The following is a 12,830-nucleotide window of genomic DNA, read 5'->3' as shown; positions in this document are numbered from 1 at the left end:
CGCAGATATGCTTTCAGCTATATTTGTTTTTTTTAATCTGTGGGAGTTATGGCGCGTGTTGGAGTTTGACACAGTTGGATTCACTGGACTCTGGCGGATGTAAGGAGGCCATCGAATTTCATGGAATCCCAAGAGTTGGCACTTTCCAAAGATAATGGGCATGACGGATTGCAGGGACTGGTATGTCACCACGCCTTCGCTCCTCAAAAGTCCGGCGGTCCAAAAGCGAGAAGGAACAACAACAAATCTGAAGAGCCGTACAGGAGCCAAAAGGAGCTGGCTCTTTTTAGTGAGCCGGTTGAAAGAGCCAGTTCTCTGAAAAGGACAAGGATTTCCATCAGAAGACTCTTTTTAGTGACCCGAAAGAGCCGGTTGTCTAAAAAGAGCCGGATTTGCCACGAGTCGGCTCTTTTTCGCTAACCGAACCTAAAGGGCGTATCGTCTAAACGGAGCTGCGATTGGCATCTGTCAATCGGCACCGCGAGTGCCAACCTTGATTGGCATCGCCACCCTGGTGGCACAGAGGGGCAAGGCGTCGTTACCGGGCGGAACGTGGAGCTTGTAGAGCAGCTTGAGCTTGTCCGTCATGTCTCCGTGGTACGTGCCGCCTGCACACACACACACAACGTTAGCTTGGCACAAACGTTAGCGTGGTACAGAGACCCCTCGCTTTTCGAGCTTTATAGGGACCAGAACCACCCTCCCAAAGTAAAAACCTGCTAAGTAGCGTTGCACCTCTAATTTTTGTTTTTGGGCGGCCTTCGTTAGAGCGGACTTGCCGACTTACTGACAGAGAGAGACAGAGACAGAGAGACAGAGAGACAGAGAGAGAGAGAGAGAGAGGGGTAAACAGTACGTATTTGAAATTAGTCAATGTTTTAGTTTTTGTGGCGCACCTTGATTAAAGCATTACCGATTCAAAAGTTCACTACGGCCCCTTTTTATCCTCCAAAAACGTGCAATTAGAACCATACACAGTGTAGGATATCGAGATCATACTCGTATTTTATTCCTGCAGTCCAAATGATTAAAATTGGGTTATTTAGTAATTTTTTTCACTGCACAACTGCTATTTAAGGTCAACAAAAACATAGTGCCAGAAAACCTCCGTAAATTATTCATTCGGAAAAAAGGAAATTATAATTTAAGGAGCTGTAGTTAATTCATAATCCCAAAGGTGAGAACCACCAGGAAAAGTATGTGTGTGTCAGTGTGCGGAGTCAAACTTTGGAACAATTTACAGGACCAGATCAAACAATGTCCCAATATTCACTTGTTCAAATTTAAATACAAAAAAACATGCCTGGCAGAATACAGAGATAAAGAAAATCGGGTATGAGTGATAGGAGAGATTGGGAATAGTGAGTCTAGAACAGGGATCGGGAACCTATGGCTCGCGAGCCATATATGGCTCTTTCTATGAGTACCTATGGCTCAGAGACCAATTTGATTGCATGCAAAATTTCTCCATCTTGTTCAAAATCGAGATTGTCTATCCTATTCAGGTACACGTAAAGCCAAACCAAAGCTAAATGCAAATGAAACACTTCGCAGTATATATAGGGCACGTTTTTCACTACAATTTACAGTCAAGGTGTCAGACAAAAAAAGGGGGGAAAAAAAACTTGTTTTGGCTGTACAACGCTAAAGAATCCTTTATTTAAAAGTTCACTATATAATCTGTGTTCAGTGTTCAGATACTTTATGATGAATCCACAGAACTGTAAATACGCCAAAACACCGGAAGAGAACTTAGTCATTTGATTGGGTGAGTGGGAGGGATGGGTGGAGCTATGCAAAAAGTACAAGCATTCCCTCCCATCTCTCGCCAAAGGTAAGCACATAAGGCTCCCTATTCTCAGAATGTTGTGACGTTTTTACAAAATAAATGCTTGCATCTGGTTTTGAAACCAATATGTATGAAAAAAGGGTCAAAAGGAGTTTAACCGATCTTGAGTAATTGCAAGAAAGAGACAAGTTTAAAGTGGTCTGTTTGTTGAATTTGGGACAGGGGCTCTGGCATTATTCTCTTTTCATAATTTTTATCAAATCATCAAAAATAAAAGTGCTGAAAACTAAGCTTTTGTCTGGGGCGCGGGTTTAGCAATTTAGTAAATTTGTCTCATAATATATGGTGTGGCTCTTTCCCAAAATAAAATTAATATTTTTTGCTTTTATGGCTCTTTGAGTCAAAAAGGTTCCCGACCCCTGGTCTAGAACTACGGTTAACTTTGTGTTATTGTTGCTATTGTTATATCATAACTGTTATTATTATTATTATTATTACAATTGTTGTTATATAATTGGTGTGTTTAATAGGGAAGATGAAGGGGTAGGGAATATAAGCATTTGCTTCTGACACTCCCTTTCCGAACATATTATGTAATATAATTTTGTTGTTGAGTTATCGTTTTTGTTCTGTTATTATTTTAATGTTCGTTTTATAGTAACTTGTTTACCTGACTGCCCATTTTGCACATCTGGTTAGCTGCTCCTCTCGCACTCTTTGCACTACTGTATAATACTATACGTAGCTATAATTATTTAGTATATTATTAGTACTTCAATGCTCCAACTCAATACAACTTTTTATTTATATCTGTTTTTCACTTTATAACTGCTATTTAAGGTCAACAAAAACATAGTGCCGGAAAACATCCAAAAATGATTCATTCAGAAAGAGGGAAATTATAACTTAAGCGGCTGTCGTGAATTCATGATCGCAAAGGTGGAACAACCAGGAAAAGTACGTGTGTGTCTGTGTGTGGAGTCAAACTTTGGAATAATTTACAAGATGAGATCAAACAATGTCCAACTATTCATGTGTTCAAATTTAAATATAAAAAAACATTACTGGCGAAATAGATGAAGAAAATGGGATATGAGTGAGAGTGGTAATACTGCGTTTAAAACTATGGTTAACTTGTTGTTATTGTTGCTATTATTATATCATAAATGTTTATTTTTATTGTTGTTATTATCATTGGTGCCGCAGTGATGTTTGGTAACTAGTGGCATTATGACGTTGAGGGAAGGATATTACGAAGATTAGTGTATAAAATATGTGATTATTGTAATTATCATAATTATTGATATCTGACCTATGTAATAAGTATATCCATGAGATTTTGTTATATCAAACACAAGAGGAGAAGAGGATTTGTAAAATGTATTTAATAGGGAAGATAAAGGTGTAGGGAAAATAAGCATCTGCTTCTGACTACCCCTTTTCGAACATGTTATGATAACATTATTTTGTTGTTGAGTTATTGTTTTTGTCCTGTTTTTATTTTAATGTTCGGAATAAAGTTTTCATTCATTCAAGAGAGAGAAAGAGCGAGAGAGGGTAGAAAGGGTTGGTCACGACGGCACGATGGAGGGAGCGGGACACTCTTCTCAGCGAGATGCAGAGGATTACAGAGCAGGTGTCGTCTCACAATAAAGTACGAAATAAACCGGCCAATCGGCATCCGAGATCTCGGAGTGGTGCCGGCCAATCTTTTTTGAATTCCGCCTTAAAAAAAGAGTGAAGCGGCGCTAACTGAAATAGCGAGGGATCTCTGTGTCTCTATTGCGCTACTCACTGAGCGCCGTCACAAACTCCTTGAAGTTGACCAATCCGTCGGCGTCGGCGTCCAGCAGGCGGAAGAGGCGATTGGCCAAGACGTGGGCGTGGGCGGGGCATCGCCAGGCGGCCAGGGCGGCAAAAAGCTGAGAGAATTGACCGGCGTCCGCGCCGTACTGCTCCAGGTAGGGCGGGTTGGGGTGCTGGCCCGAGCCCCAATAGCGCCCGCTGGTGTGCTGGGCCTGGAATAACAAAACACCTCTTTCAAACTCTTGATCTCTCTTTCTTTCTCCCTTTATTCCTTACTTTGATCCTCATTTTCTTTGTCTCTCTCTCTCTCTATCTATCTCTTTCTTCCTCCCCCACTTTCTCTCCATTTCCTTTCCTCTATCTTTCGCTACTATTCTTTCCGTCTCCCTCTGTTTCTCCATCTCTCTCATTCTTTCTCTCTTTCTCACTCTCATGCTTTCTTTGGTGTCCTCTCTTCCTTCCTCTTTTCTTCTCACCCTCCCTTTCTCCCTCATTGTCTTTCTGTTTCTCTCATTTTCTAGATCTCTCTCATTCTTTCTCTCTTTTTCCCAATCTAATGAATTCTCTCTCTTTCGCTCTTTCTTCCTCTCCTTTTTCTTTTGCTTGCCTTCCCTCTATCTTTCTCTTTTTGTCTCCCTCCTTCTTTCCCTCTCTTTTCCTCTACCCTTCTCCCTCTTTTTCTTTCTCTGTCCCTCTCCCACTCTCTTTAAGTCTCTTTTTCTCACGTTCTCTCGCTCCAAGGCGCCCATCATCTCGGAGTTGTTTTCTGAGTATAATGAATTTGAAAGTTCAATTGAGGTCAAAGTTCACCGTGCCCTAAAAGAGGCGGAGCCGTTAACGCTTGGGCCCCTCCCACCTTAAAGAGGCAGTAGAGTTCATCCAGTTCCTCGATGGCGAAGGCCGACTCGGTCACCAAGGCCCGTACCTGCGAACGCGAGCGTGCTCAGTCGGTGCTAGCGATAGCCGGTTAGCATGTTTGCACGTTTGCCGCGTTAGCTCACCACGCTGCGTTGAGCCGTGTCCTCTAGCGATTGGATGACCTTCAACCTCTGCTTGAACCTCATCTGCTCGATGACGTCGGAGCTCAGGTCGCCAAATTTCTGAAAAGCAGACCCCAAATTTCTTCAAAATTCAGAAAATTTTCTCGACAGGGGTGTCAAAGCATTCTCCCGGGGGCCAGACGAGGAAATGCATGGCATAAAAAGTGTGCCTTTGCTGGAGGGTTGGGGATTTTTGGGAGTCTCACAATGAAAAATATCATAGAAGATTCAATTATAAAATGTTTTTTTCCTTACACTAAGATTTATTTGAGATTAATCTAGGGGTGTCAAAGTCATTTAGCTCATGTGGCAGAAAAAGCATTATCACGGGGGCCAGACTAGTAAATGCATGGCATAAAAAGTGCCTTACATGTAGGGATGGGGAGTTTTTGGTGACTCACAATGAAATGAGGATTCTATATTTTAGAACAGGGGTCTGGAACCTATGGCTCGCGAGCCATATACGGCTCTTTCTATGAGTACCTGTGGCTCAGAGACAAATTTGATTGCATGCAAATTTTCTCCATCTCGTTCAAAACATGAGCTATTGATCCTTTTCAGATACACGCAAAGCCAAACCAAAGCTGAATTTCAAAGCAGTACTTCGCAAAATATATAGGGCACGTTTTTCACTATTTACAGTAAAGGTGTCACACGCAAAAAAATAAATAAATAAAAAAACAACTCGTTTTGGCTGTACAACGCTAAAGAATCCTTTATATAAAAGCTCACTATATAATCTGTGTTCAGTGTTCAGATACCTTATGATGAATCCACAGAACAAACTGTAAATACGCCAAAACACCAGAAAGAGAACTTAAAGTTATTTGATTGGGTGAGTGGGAAGGATGGGTGGAGCTATGCAAAAAAGTGCAAGCACTCCCTCCCATCTCTCGCCCTACGCCATCTGCGCCAAAGGTAAGCACATCAGGCTCCCTGTTTGCAGAATGTTGTGACGTTTTTACAAAATAACTACTTGCATCTGGTTTTGAAATATGTATGAAAAAAAGGGTGAAAATGAGTTTAACCGATCTTGAGTAATTGCAAGAAAGAGACAAGTTTAAAGTGGTATGTTTGTTGATTTTGGGACACGGGCTCTGGCATTATTCTCTTTTCATCATTTTTATCAAATCATCAAAAATAACTGTGCTGAAGACTAAGCTTTTGTCTGGGGCGCGGGTTTAGCAATTTAGTCAATTTGTCTCATAATATATGTTGTGGCTCTTTCCCAAAATAAATTTAATATTTTGCTTTTATGGCTCTTTGAGACAAAAAGGTTCCCGACCCCTGTTTTAGAAGATATTATGATTTCCTCCACTATGATTTAATCTTTAGTAGTGTTTATCAACTGTGCGTTTGAAAAAAATAATAACACATAAAAAGAGAATTTGTGTCAATTGCATTTTTTTGTATTTCTATCATAAGAATAGATAGATAGATAGATAGATAGATAGATAGATAGATAGATAGATAGATAGATAGATAAATAGATACTTTATTCATCCCCGAAGGGAAATTCACATTTCCAGCAGCATCCCTGAGCTGAGAACAATACAATAATAAAGCAAAAAGAATACAATATACAAATACCCAGTGTGACGTGCAAATGCCCACTGTAGCGTGTTATATAGAATAACTGAATAGTGCTACACAAAATACATATTGCAATAAGATTCGGTAATATGCAATGTAGGTGGTGTGGTTTACTGTGGGCTTTTACTCTGCCGGGTAGAGTTAAAGAGGAAGAAAAGATCTCTTCAGTCTGTCCGTAGTACAAGACAGATAATATTGCTGCAGCAGTATTTTTGTAGCATGTCAGATGTAATATTACTGCAGAAGTATTACTGGGGTAGTATTTTTCATTTTCTTTTCAGAATGAAAATAAAATAATAGATTAGGTCTCTGTATTTAAAATACTCATTATGTTGCTTTGTAGTATTTCAGTAGAAGACACACAAAGGGAAAAAATTAGCAGTACTTTATGATATGTATTGTCATTACTATTTCGACCATTTCGTTTGGCTGGCCTGATGAAAAATCCTGGGGGTGATGGGGGGAGATTTTGGGGATACGGTAGAAGATAGTTCAACCCGGGAGTCATGAGGTGAGCAGAATGGATAAGCGCATTTCCATTGAAAAGGCGTCCCTACTTCCAAATGTCTCAGGTTCCGAAGGTCCTTCCAGAACCAAGTAGAGGTACCACTGTACAACTTAGCCATACACCATTCCACCAGTAACCACCAAAAACACCCCCAGGCAATGTTCCCTGTAATTTTCCACGGGTCTGAGCGTTCCCACGAAGTCGGTGAGCAGCGCTTGGAACAACAGTGAGCAACCATAATACCAAGTGTGGCAAGAATTAATTATCAAACATGTCCAAAACTTGACATCAAGTTACATTTTGCTGAGTTTCCGGCAATGCAAAATTATTTTTCTCTTCTGAATGAATTGACTCATGTACTATTGCAAAGGCCTACGTCGTTTATTCTTACAATTCTTTCACAAGATATCCATTTCTTTTTATTTCCTGATATATTTTGTCGCATAATATTAACATTTTGGGGGGCTTATTTATTCGGTTGTAAGATACAAAACTGTACTTAATCACATTTTCTAGTGGAAGTACAATGTTGGCAACAAGATTCACTTGATATAATTGGAAATTATTTGAACGCAACACAAACTTTTTCTTCTTTTTTCCGTGTTTTTTTTCTACTTTTTTTTTTAATTCCTTTAAAAAAAAAATTCATTGTGTTTGTTTTTTCCGAGCTGTTACTTTTTTCTTTTTGTTCTCTGTTTACTTTTTTTCCTACATTTCTTTTTCTTTTTTTCTGGCTTTTTTCTAAAATTTTCCTTCTTTTTTTCTCTTCCTTTTGTTTCTTTTTTTCTCAGCTTTTCACTACTTTTTCATTTTGGTATTTTTTCTTTTTTGTTCTATTCCCCCCTTCATTTTGTGCATAATTTTACATAATATTTGGTCATGTTGGGATTAAAGAAGCAAAAACAACCCGAAAGAGCTGAAAGGACCTGAAAGAGCCGGTTCCTTTTAGTGAGCCGAGCCGAAGAAGCCGGTTCCCCGACAAACTCTACTAACTTTACTCAACTTCGTTCTCCTTCGACTCGACTTCAAGATACCGCATTTAGGACACAACGTCAGGGGAACCCGTGTATTTTTACCTTCATGGACTGTAACTTTGACTTGAGTCGCTTCTTAATTAGTAATTTTGAGCCCTCATTTTTGTGCGCTGGCTAGATTTTGAATGTGCGAGCAGTGCGCAATTCTGCACGCGCGCAGCTTAGAGGGAACACTGCTCTCAGGTATGTGCCAGTACAAGGATTCGACATCCATCCCGTATTCTGTCAAAGAAATTGTCTCCGGGATGGCACCCCGGCCAAATGTTGACCCACCTACCTCGTAAGATGACTTGATGAGTTGGAAAATGTCGATTTGGGGCGGCGGCTCGTCTCCCGCGGTGAGAAGGGCGTGCAGGTGGGGGACGGGCGGCGTGGAAAGCTGCTTGTTCACCACGTGGTCCAGGTACCTTCACGAGAACGCACGATTAGTGGGGGGGATTCCTAGAGACCCCGCTCGGATATTGTACCGCTACCTTCCCAACACGGTCATGGCTTCGCCCTCGTCGACGCACGCCAGCAAGGCGTCCGCGTTGGCGTGAAGCACCGCCAGAGACACCTGGGACAAACGCTCAGTGTTTCCCAAAGAAATTTTTTTGAAATCTGTTTTTAAATTCAAACGCATTCATCTGCTGCATTTTTAGAGCAACATCGAGGCGCTACATTGGGAGAGGCTGACCCACTTTCGCTTCTCTGACTCATACAGGACATGTGACTCTCCGCTCGGCCACCCCTGAGCTCCATCTGTGATCAATGCGCACCCTCGTAAACTCTTGAATTTTAAATACGCTCGTTATAAAAGGTAAAGCCACACCCACATAGCCTGGTAAACCACACAGAGAAAAATGTGCCGCTCATCTATTTAGGCTAAAACAATTGCATACGCTACGAATTGCTGCTATCTTTCCAGTAGAAGATGTCATCAGGTGGTATCCAAGTGTCGCTGGGCTTTTCGATTCGGGACCACAACGCCCTCAAATTGGTGGGCCGGCAGTGATGGCCGGTCACTGCCCATCTCCTGGTTTCCAGCTAAGCTCCTCCCTCCTATTCCAGAGGCTCTCTCCGCGGCTTCCCCAACACTACTGTCGGCTGCCTTCCTCTTATTCCCGGAGCTGTCAATGTGTCTCATACAGACAGCGTTGGCAAGACCCTGCCCCCGACCTCCACTGGGAATAGCCAGGCCTGTCCTCCCTTGTCCCTGCAATGTTAAACCAGTTCATGATACTTCGTGGCTTTCCTTTCCTGGGTTTCGCTGCGTCCATCTCCCCACGGTACTGTTAGCTCAATCAGGATGATCTTTTGCGCCTCTTCTGACCAGATCACAGTGTCTCTGTCATTTCCTTCCCAGGTCTACTCTCATCTGCCATGCTGTCTGCAAGAGGAACTTCTTGGTCTTCTCAGAGGATGATGGTTTCTTCCCGTCCCTGATGAACTGGATGGAAAGCGTAAGTTGAGGTAGATGCTTCTTCCGCCTTTTCTGCTCCAAGATGTCAGCCAGTGCACAGAGGACCTTGTGGTCACGCCGGCGGTATCTGCCCAGGCTAAGAGCAGTCTGGCATCCAGCCAATATGTCCGCCAGTGTCCCTCTCCCTCCACATAAGAGAGACGAGCGTTCCAGTGTAGTGGCAAATAAACACAGCAAATTGCGGATGAGTTTAAATTGATGACATATAATATTCAGTGAATGAGAGTATTGAATATCAGCAGGATTGCTGCTATGAAAGGATGCCGGTTCTTCTTCGATGGTTTACAGGAGGTTATTGCAATGTGCAACTTATGAGATACAGCAGTGCTTGCAAACCTATGGCCCGTGAGCCATATATGGCTCTTTTCATGGATACATATGGCTCAGAGATAAAATAGAACCTGCCCGGTCTATATATCGAAGCCGATTGACACGCATGCGAAGCGGTGTTGTTATTGGCTGATTAAAGGGTCCCGTCCAGTATATAAAAGGGCATTATTTTGAGTAAATGAAAACGAAAGAATCCAAGCACCCATAGGAACCCCGCATTCATTACTTTTTCGAACGATCCGAGTCTACGGGTATTCTGGTGGCCTGCTGGAATCTTCCCATGGACGGTAGAGAGCGAACGGAGAGGGCGGCGGCCTTACCTGGAAGATGACTTTGATGCCCTCGTAGAAGAAGCAGTCGACGAGGAGCACGGCGCTGTCAAAGGGCATGACCGAGAGGAAGAGGGTGAGGAACCAGGACAAACTGATGGTGGAGATCACGCCCAGTTCCTGCATGTGCTCGTACAACTGAGGCAGGAAGGCCCGCGTCAGGTCCTCAAAGACACCCTGGTCCACGAGAGCGCCTGACCAAAAACCAACCGTCAGCTGCCAAAATACTAAAACCACCCCGGCAGCGGCGCCGCCGGGAGGTGAAAGAGGCCCATTTGTAGTGAGCGTAAAGAGGCGCATACCCACGACCCGGGTGTTGTAGTAGTCGGGCAGCATGCGTTCGCAGAGCGCCACCAGGAGCCAGAAGGCGGCTTCCTCCGGGCAGTAGAGCAGCATCACGGAGGCCAGGATATTCATGGCCTGGCAGTAACCGATGCCCGGGTTGCGGCAGGCGTAGGCGGTGAGGACGCGGCGCAAGGCGGCGATGCCCGTCTGGTTCTGGAAGGCCCGGTGCTCGGGCATGGAGCGGTGCAGATCCCGTTCGATTTCCTCCGCCGCCGACACACCCACGCCCTCTGTTTGCTCTAGCAGGTGCCAGTAATAGCCCGCCCGGGTCTCCATTTGGTTCTGGGCACCTGCCGCAAAAGAAACGAACCGGCGTCCGGGGTAAAAAAGGTCAACCGGGCACGGACTGGCCCCGTGCAGAGAAAGAATAGCTACAAATACGGGCCATAGAAATACACAATCGAATGGATGGATCGCGCGAGATCTGAACGTGGGACATCAATGCGGTTTATTGATTCATTTATGCATTTTCTCTTTTTGCTACATACTTTCTCGGGTATTTTTCCATTTTGTCATTTCTTTATTTTGCTTGGGGTATTCGATCATGTATTTTGTCATCAGCTTCAGTCATAATTTCGTCGTGTACTTTGTCGCGACAAACAAACGGGCAAGTCAATCGAGCTGATCTCTTCTGCTATAGGTTGACCGCTGAAGAGATCTTTTCTTCCTCATGCCATGAGGCTCTTTAACTCCACCCGGCAGAGTAAAGGCCCACATTAAACCACACCACCTACATTGGATATTACCGAATCTTACTGCAATATGTATTCTGTGTAGCACTATTTAGTTACTCTATATAACACGCTACAGTGGGCATTTGCACGTCACACTGGGTATTTGTATATTGTATTCTTTTGGCTTTATTATTGTACTGTTCTCAGCTCAGGGATGCTGCTGGAAATGTGAATTTCCCTTAGGGGATGAATAAAGTATCTATCTATCTATCTATCTATCTAATAAATCATCAGTGCAGTCGTTGATCCGAGCTCAGCCGGTTTTGACACGCCCCCTCATTTGAATAACATTCTCTGGTGAGAAAATACACAGCACTATAAACGACAAAACAAATCCCGAAGAAATAGCATCGATGTCATCGGATTAGGTAAGTGGCGGACGACATCTCCTCGTAGCTCTCGATTTTTTCCAAACGAGGGCAGGACGGCCCCTCCGCGGAACAAGGCCCGACAGAAAGCGTTCGGAGACCCACCGGAGAAAAGAAGCCAGAGTTCCCCTCGCAGCTTCTCGGGAATCCCGCTCAGGACCAGTTCTCTGGTTTTGGAGGTCCTGTACATGCAGACCCCTCGGCCAAACTCGGAGAAGTGGATGTTCCAGGCTTCCTCCTTCATTTTCTCCTTCATCTGAAGCACAAAGGAAAACACATAGAGAACGAAGCGGGCCGTGGCAAATGATCCTGGAGGAGATTTCCGGCCAGGTTCCTTCCCGCGTGGTCTCCACGCAGACAAAGATCAAAAATTGACCGGAAGCTAACTTTGCTTCGCTTGAGGCGGGGCGGTCGACATTCGGAGCCGGACACTGCCTGAAAAGTCGAAGATCGTGCCCGATACCAGCCGGACGGACGCGTGACTCCAGAGAAATACATTTTTTTTCCTGCCAGTACGACAAAAATAATCTTTCCCGACATAGTTTTCATTTATAAAGGTACACGGAATTAAAAGTACGTCGTGAGCTGCATTATAAAAAGTACATTTAAATCATTTATTTAATAGAACATAAATGAATATTGAGTCAGCTGGTTTCACGGCTAAAATGAAGGAAAGGGACAAGTAAGTGACGTGTTAACCAAAGGGAGAACATACACCGTACGCAGTATCCTTTCCAATTTAATCCGCCATGTTTGATGAGGCAAGCTTTCAAATGGACAGCCAATTTGGGGTTTTTAGAAAATAGTCATTCAAGCTGGCTGGGTGACGTGCAGTGCTGGTCCCAGTCTTGAGTTACAGTTACAATTCGCCTCAATTCAAAGTGACACATCTATCTATCTACCCTGGTCATATCCCTCGGCAGCAAGACAACACATACAAAAATAAAGAAAATAAAAAGGGAAAAAGTAGCAAAAAAAAAACACAAACATTTTTGGACCATGGCCAACCCAAATGCCCAAATACCCAAACAAGTTAAGCACCTCGGCACACAGGTTGGTCATGCTTTCGTCCCTCCAGATGAAACGGGACACAAGAAAACGGCCGTGTCACTCGAGTCAGGTTGACACAACACATTCTTTTCTTCAACAGCAGGGCCCGACAGCTTTCACTGGTTTACCCCTGCCGCATCATACGGGTGCCCTGCCCATCTCTTAGAACACAGGTGTCAAACAGGCGGCCCGCGGGCCGGATCAGGCCCGCTAAGGGATTGAATCCGGCCCGCGAGACAACACTCAGAGAAGCGCAAGAGAAAAACAAGCTGCAGGTTGAAATATGTCAACTTGATGTTGCCAAAGAAAGGTGCCTCGAACAAAGACATTGTACTTGTATTTATTTCTCTCTCTCTCTCCCTCTCTCTCTTTTCCACCCCTTTTCTCCCACTCTCTGTCTCTTTCACTCTCTGTGTCTCTCTTTTTCTCTTCTTTTGTTGCT

General features: G+C 43.7%; 1 protein-coding gene across 1 annotated transcript in view; it reads right to left on the bottom strand.

Annotated features, from left to right (window-relative positions):
- The window catches only part of LOC148360261 (TBC1 domain family member 9B-like), a 35,408-nt gene that overhangs the window by 8,212 nt on the left and 14,366 nt on the right, over positions 1 to 12,830 (bottom strand). Inside the window, 9 exon segments of the mRNA XM_088343801.1 lie at positions 543 to 608; positions 3,585 to 3,807; positions 4,452 to 4,520; positions 4,597 to 4,695; positions 8,048 to 8,177; positions 8,244 to 8,326; positions 9,883 to 10,085; positions 10,194 to 10,526; positions 11,444 to 11,594. Coding sequence (XP_088199927.1) covers positions 543 to 608; positions 3,585 to 3,807; positions 4,452 to 4,520; positions 4,597 to 4,695; positions 8,048 to 8,177; positions 8,244 to 8,326; positions 9,883 to 10,085; positions 10,194 to 10,526; positions 11,444 to 11,594 — 1,357 coding nt within the window.

This window comes from Urocampus carinirostris, chromosome 9 (assembly GCF_059441175.1).
Source record: "Urocampus carinirostris isolate Australia breed hairy pipefish chromosome 9, RoL_Ucar_1.0, whole genome shotgun sequence".
Taxonomy (NCBI): domain Eukaryota; kingdom Metazoa; phylum Chordata; class Actinopteri; order Syngnathiformes; family Syngnathidae; genus Urocampus; species Urocampus carinirostris.
The sequence above is the reverse complement of the archived record's forward strand: the minus strand, read 5'-3'. Positions and strand labels throughout refer to the sequence as shown.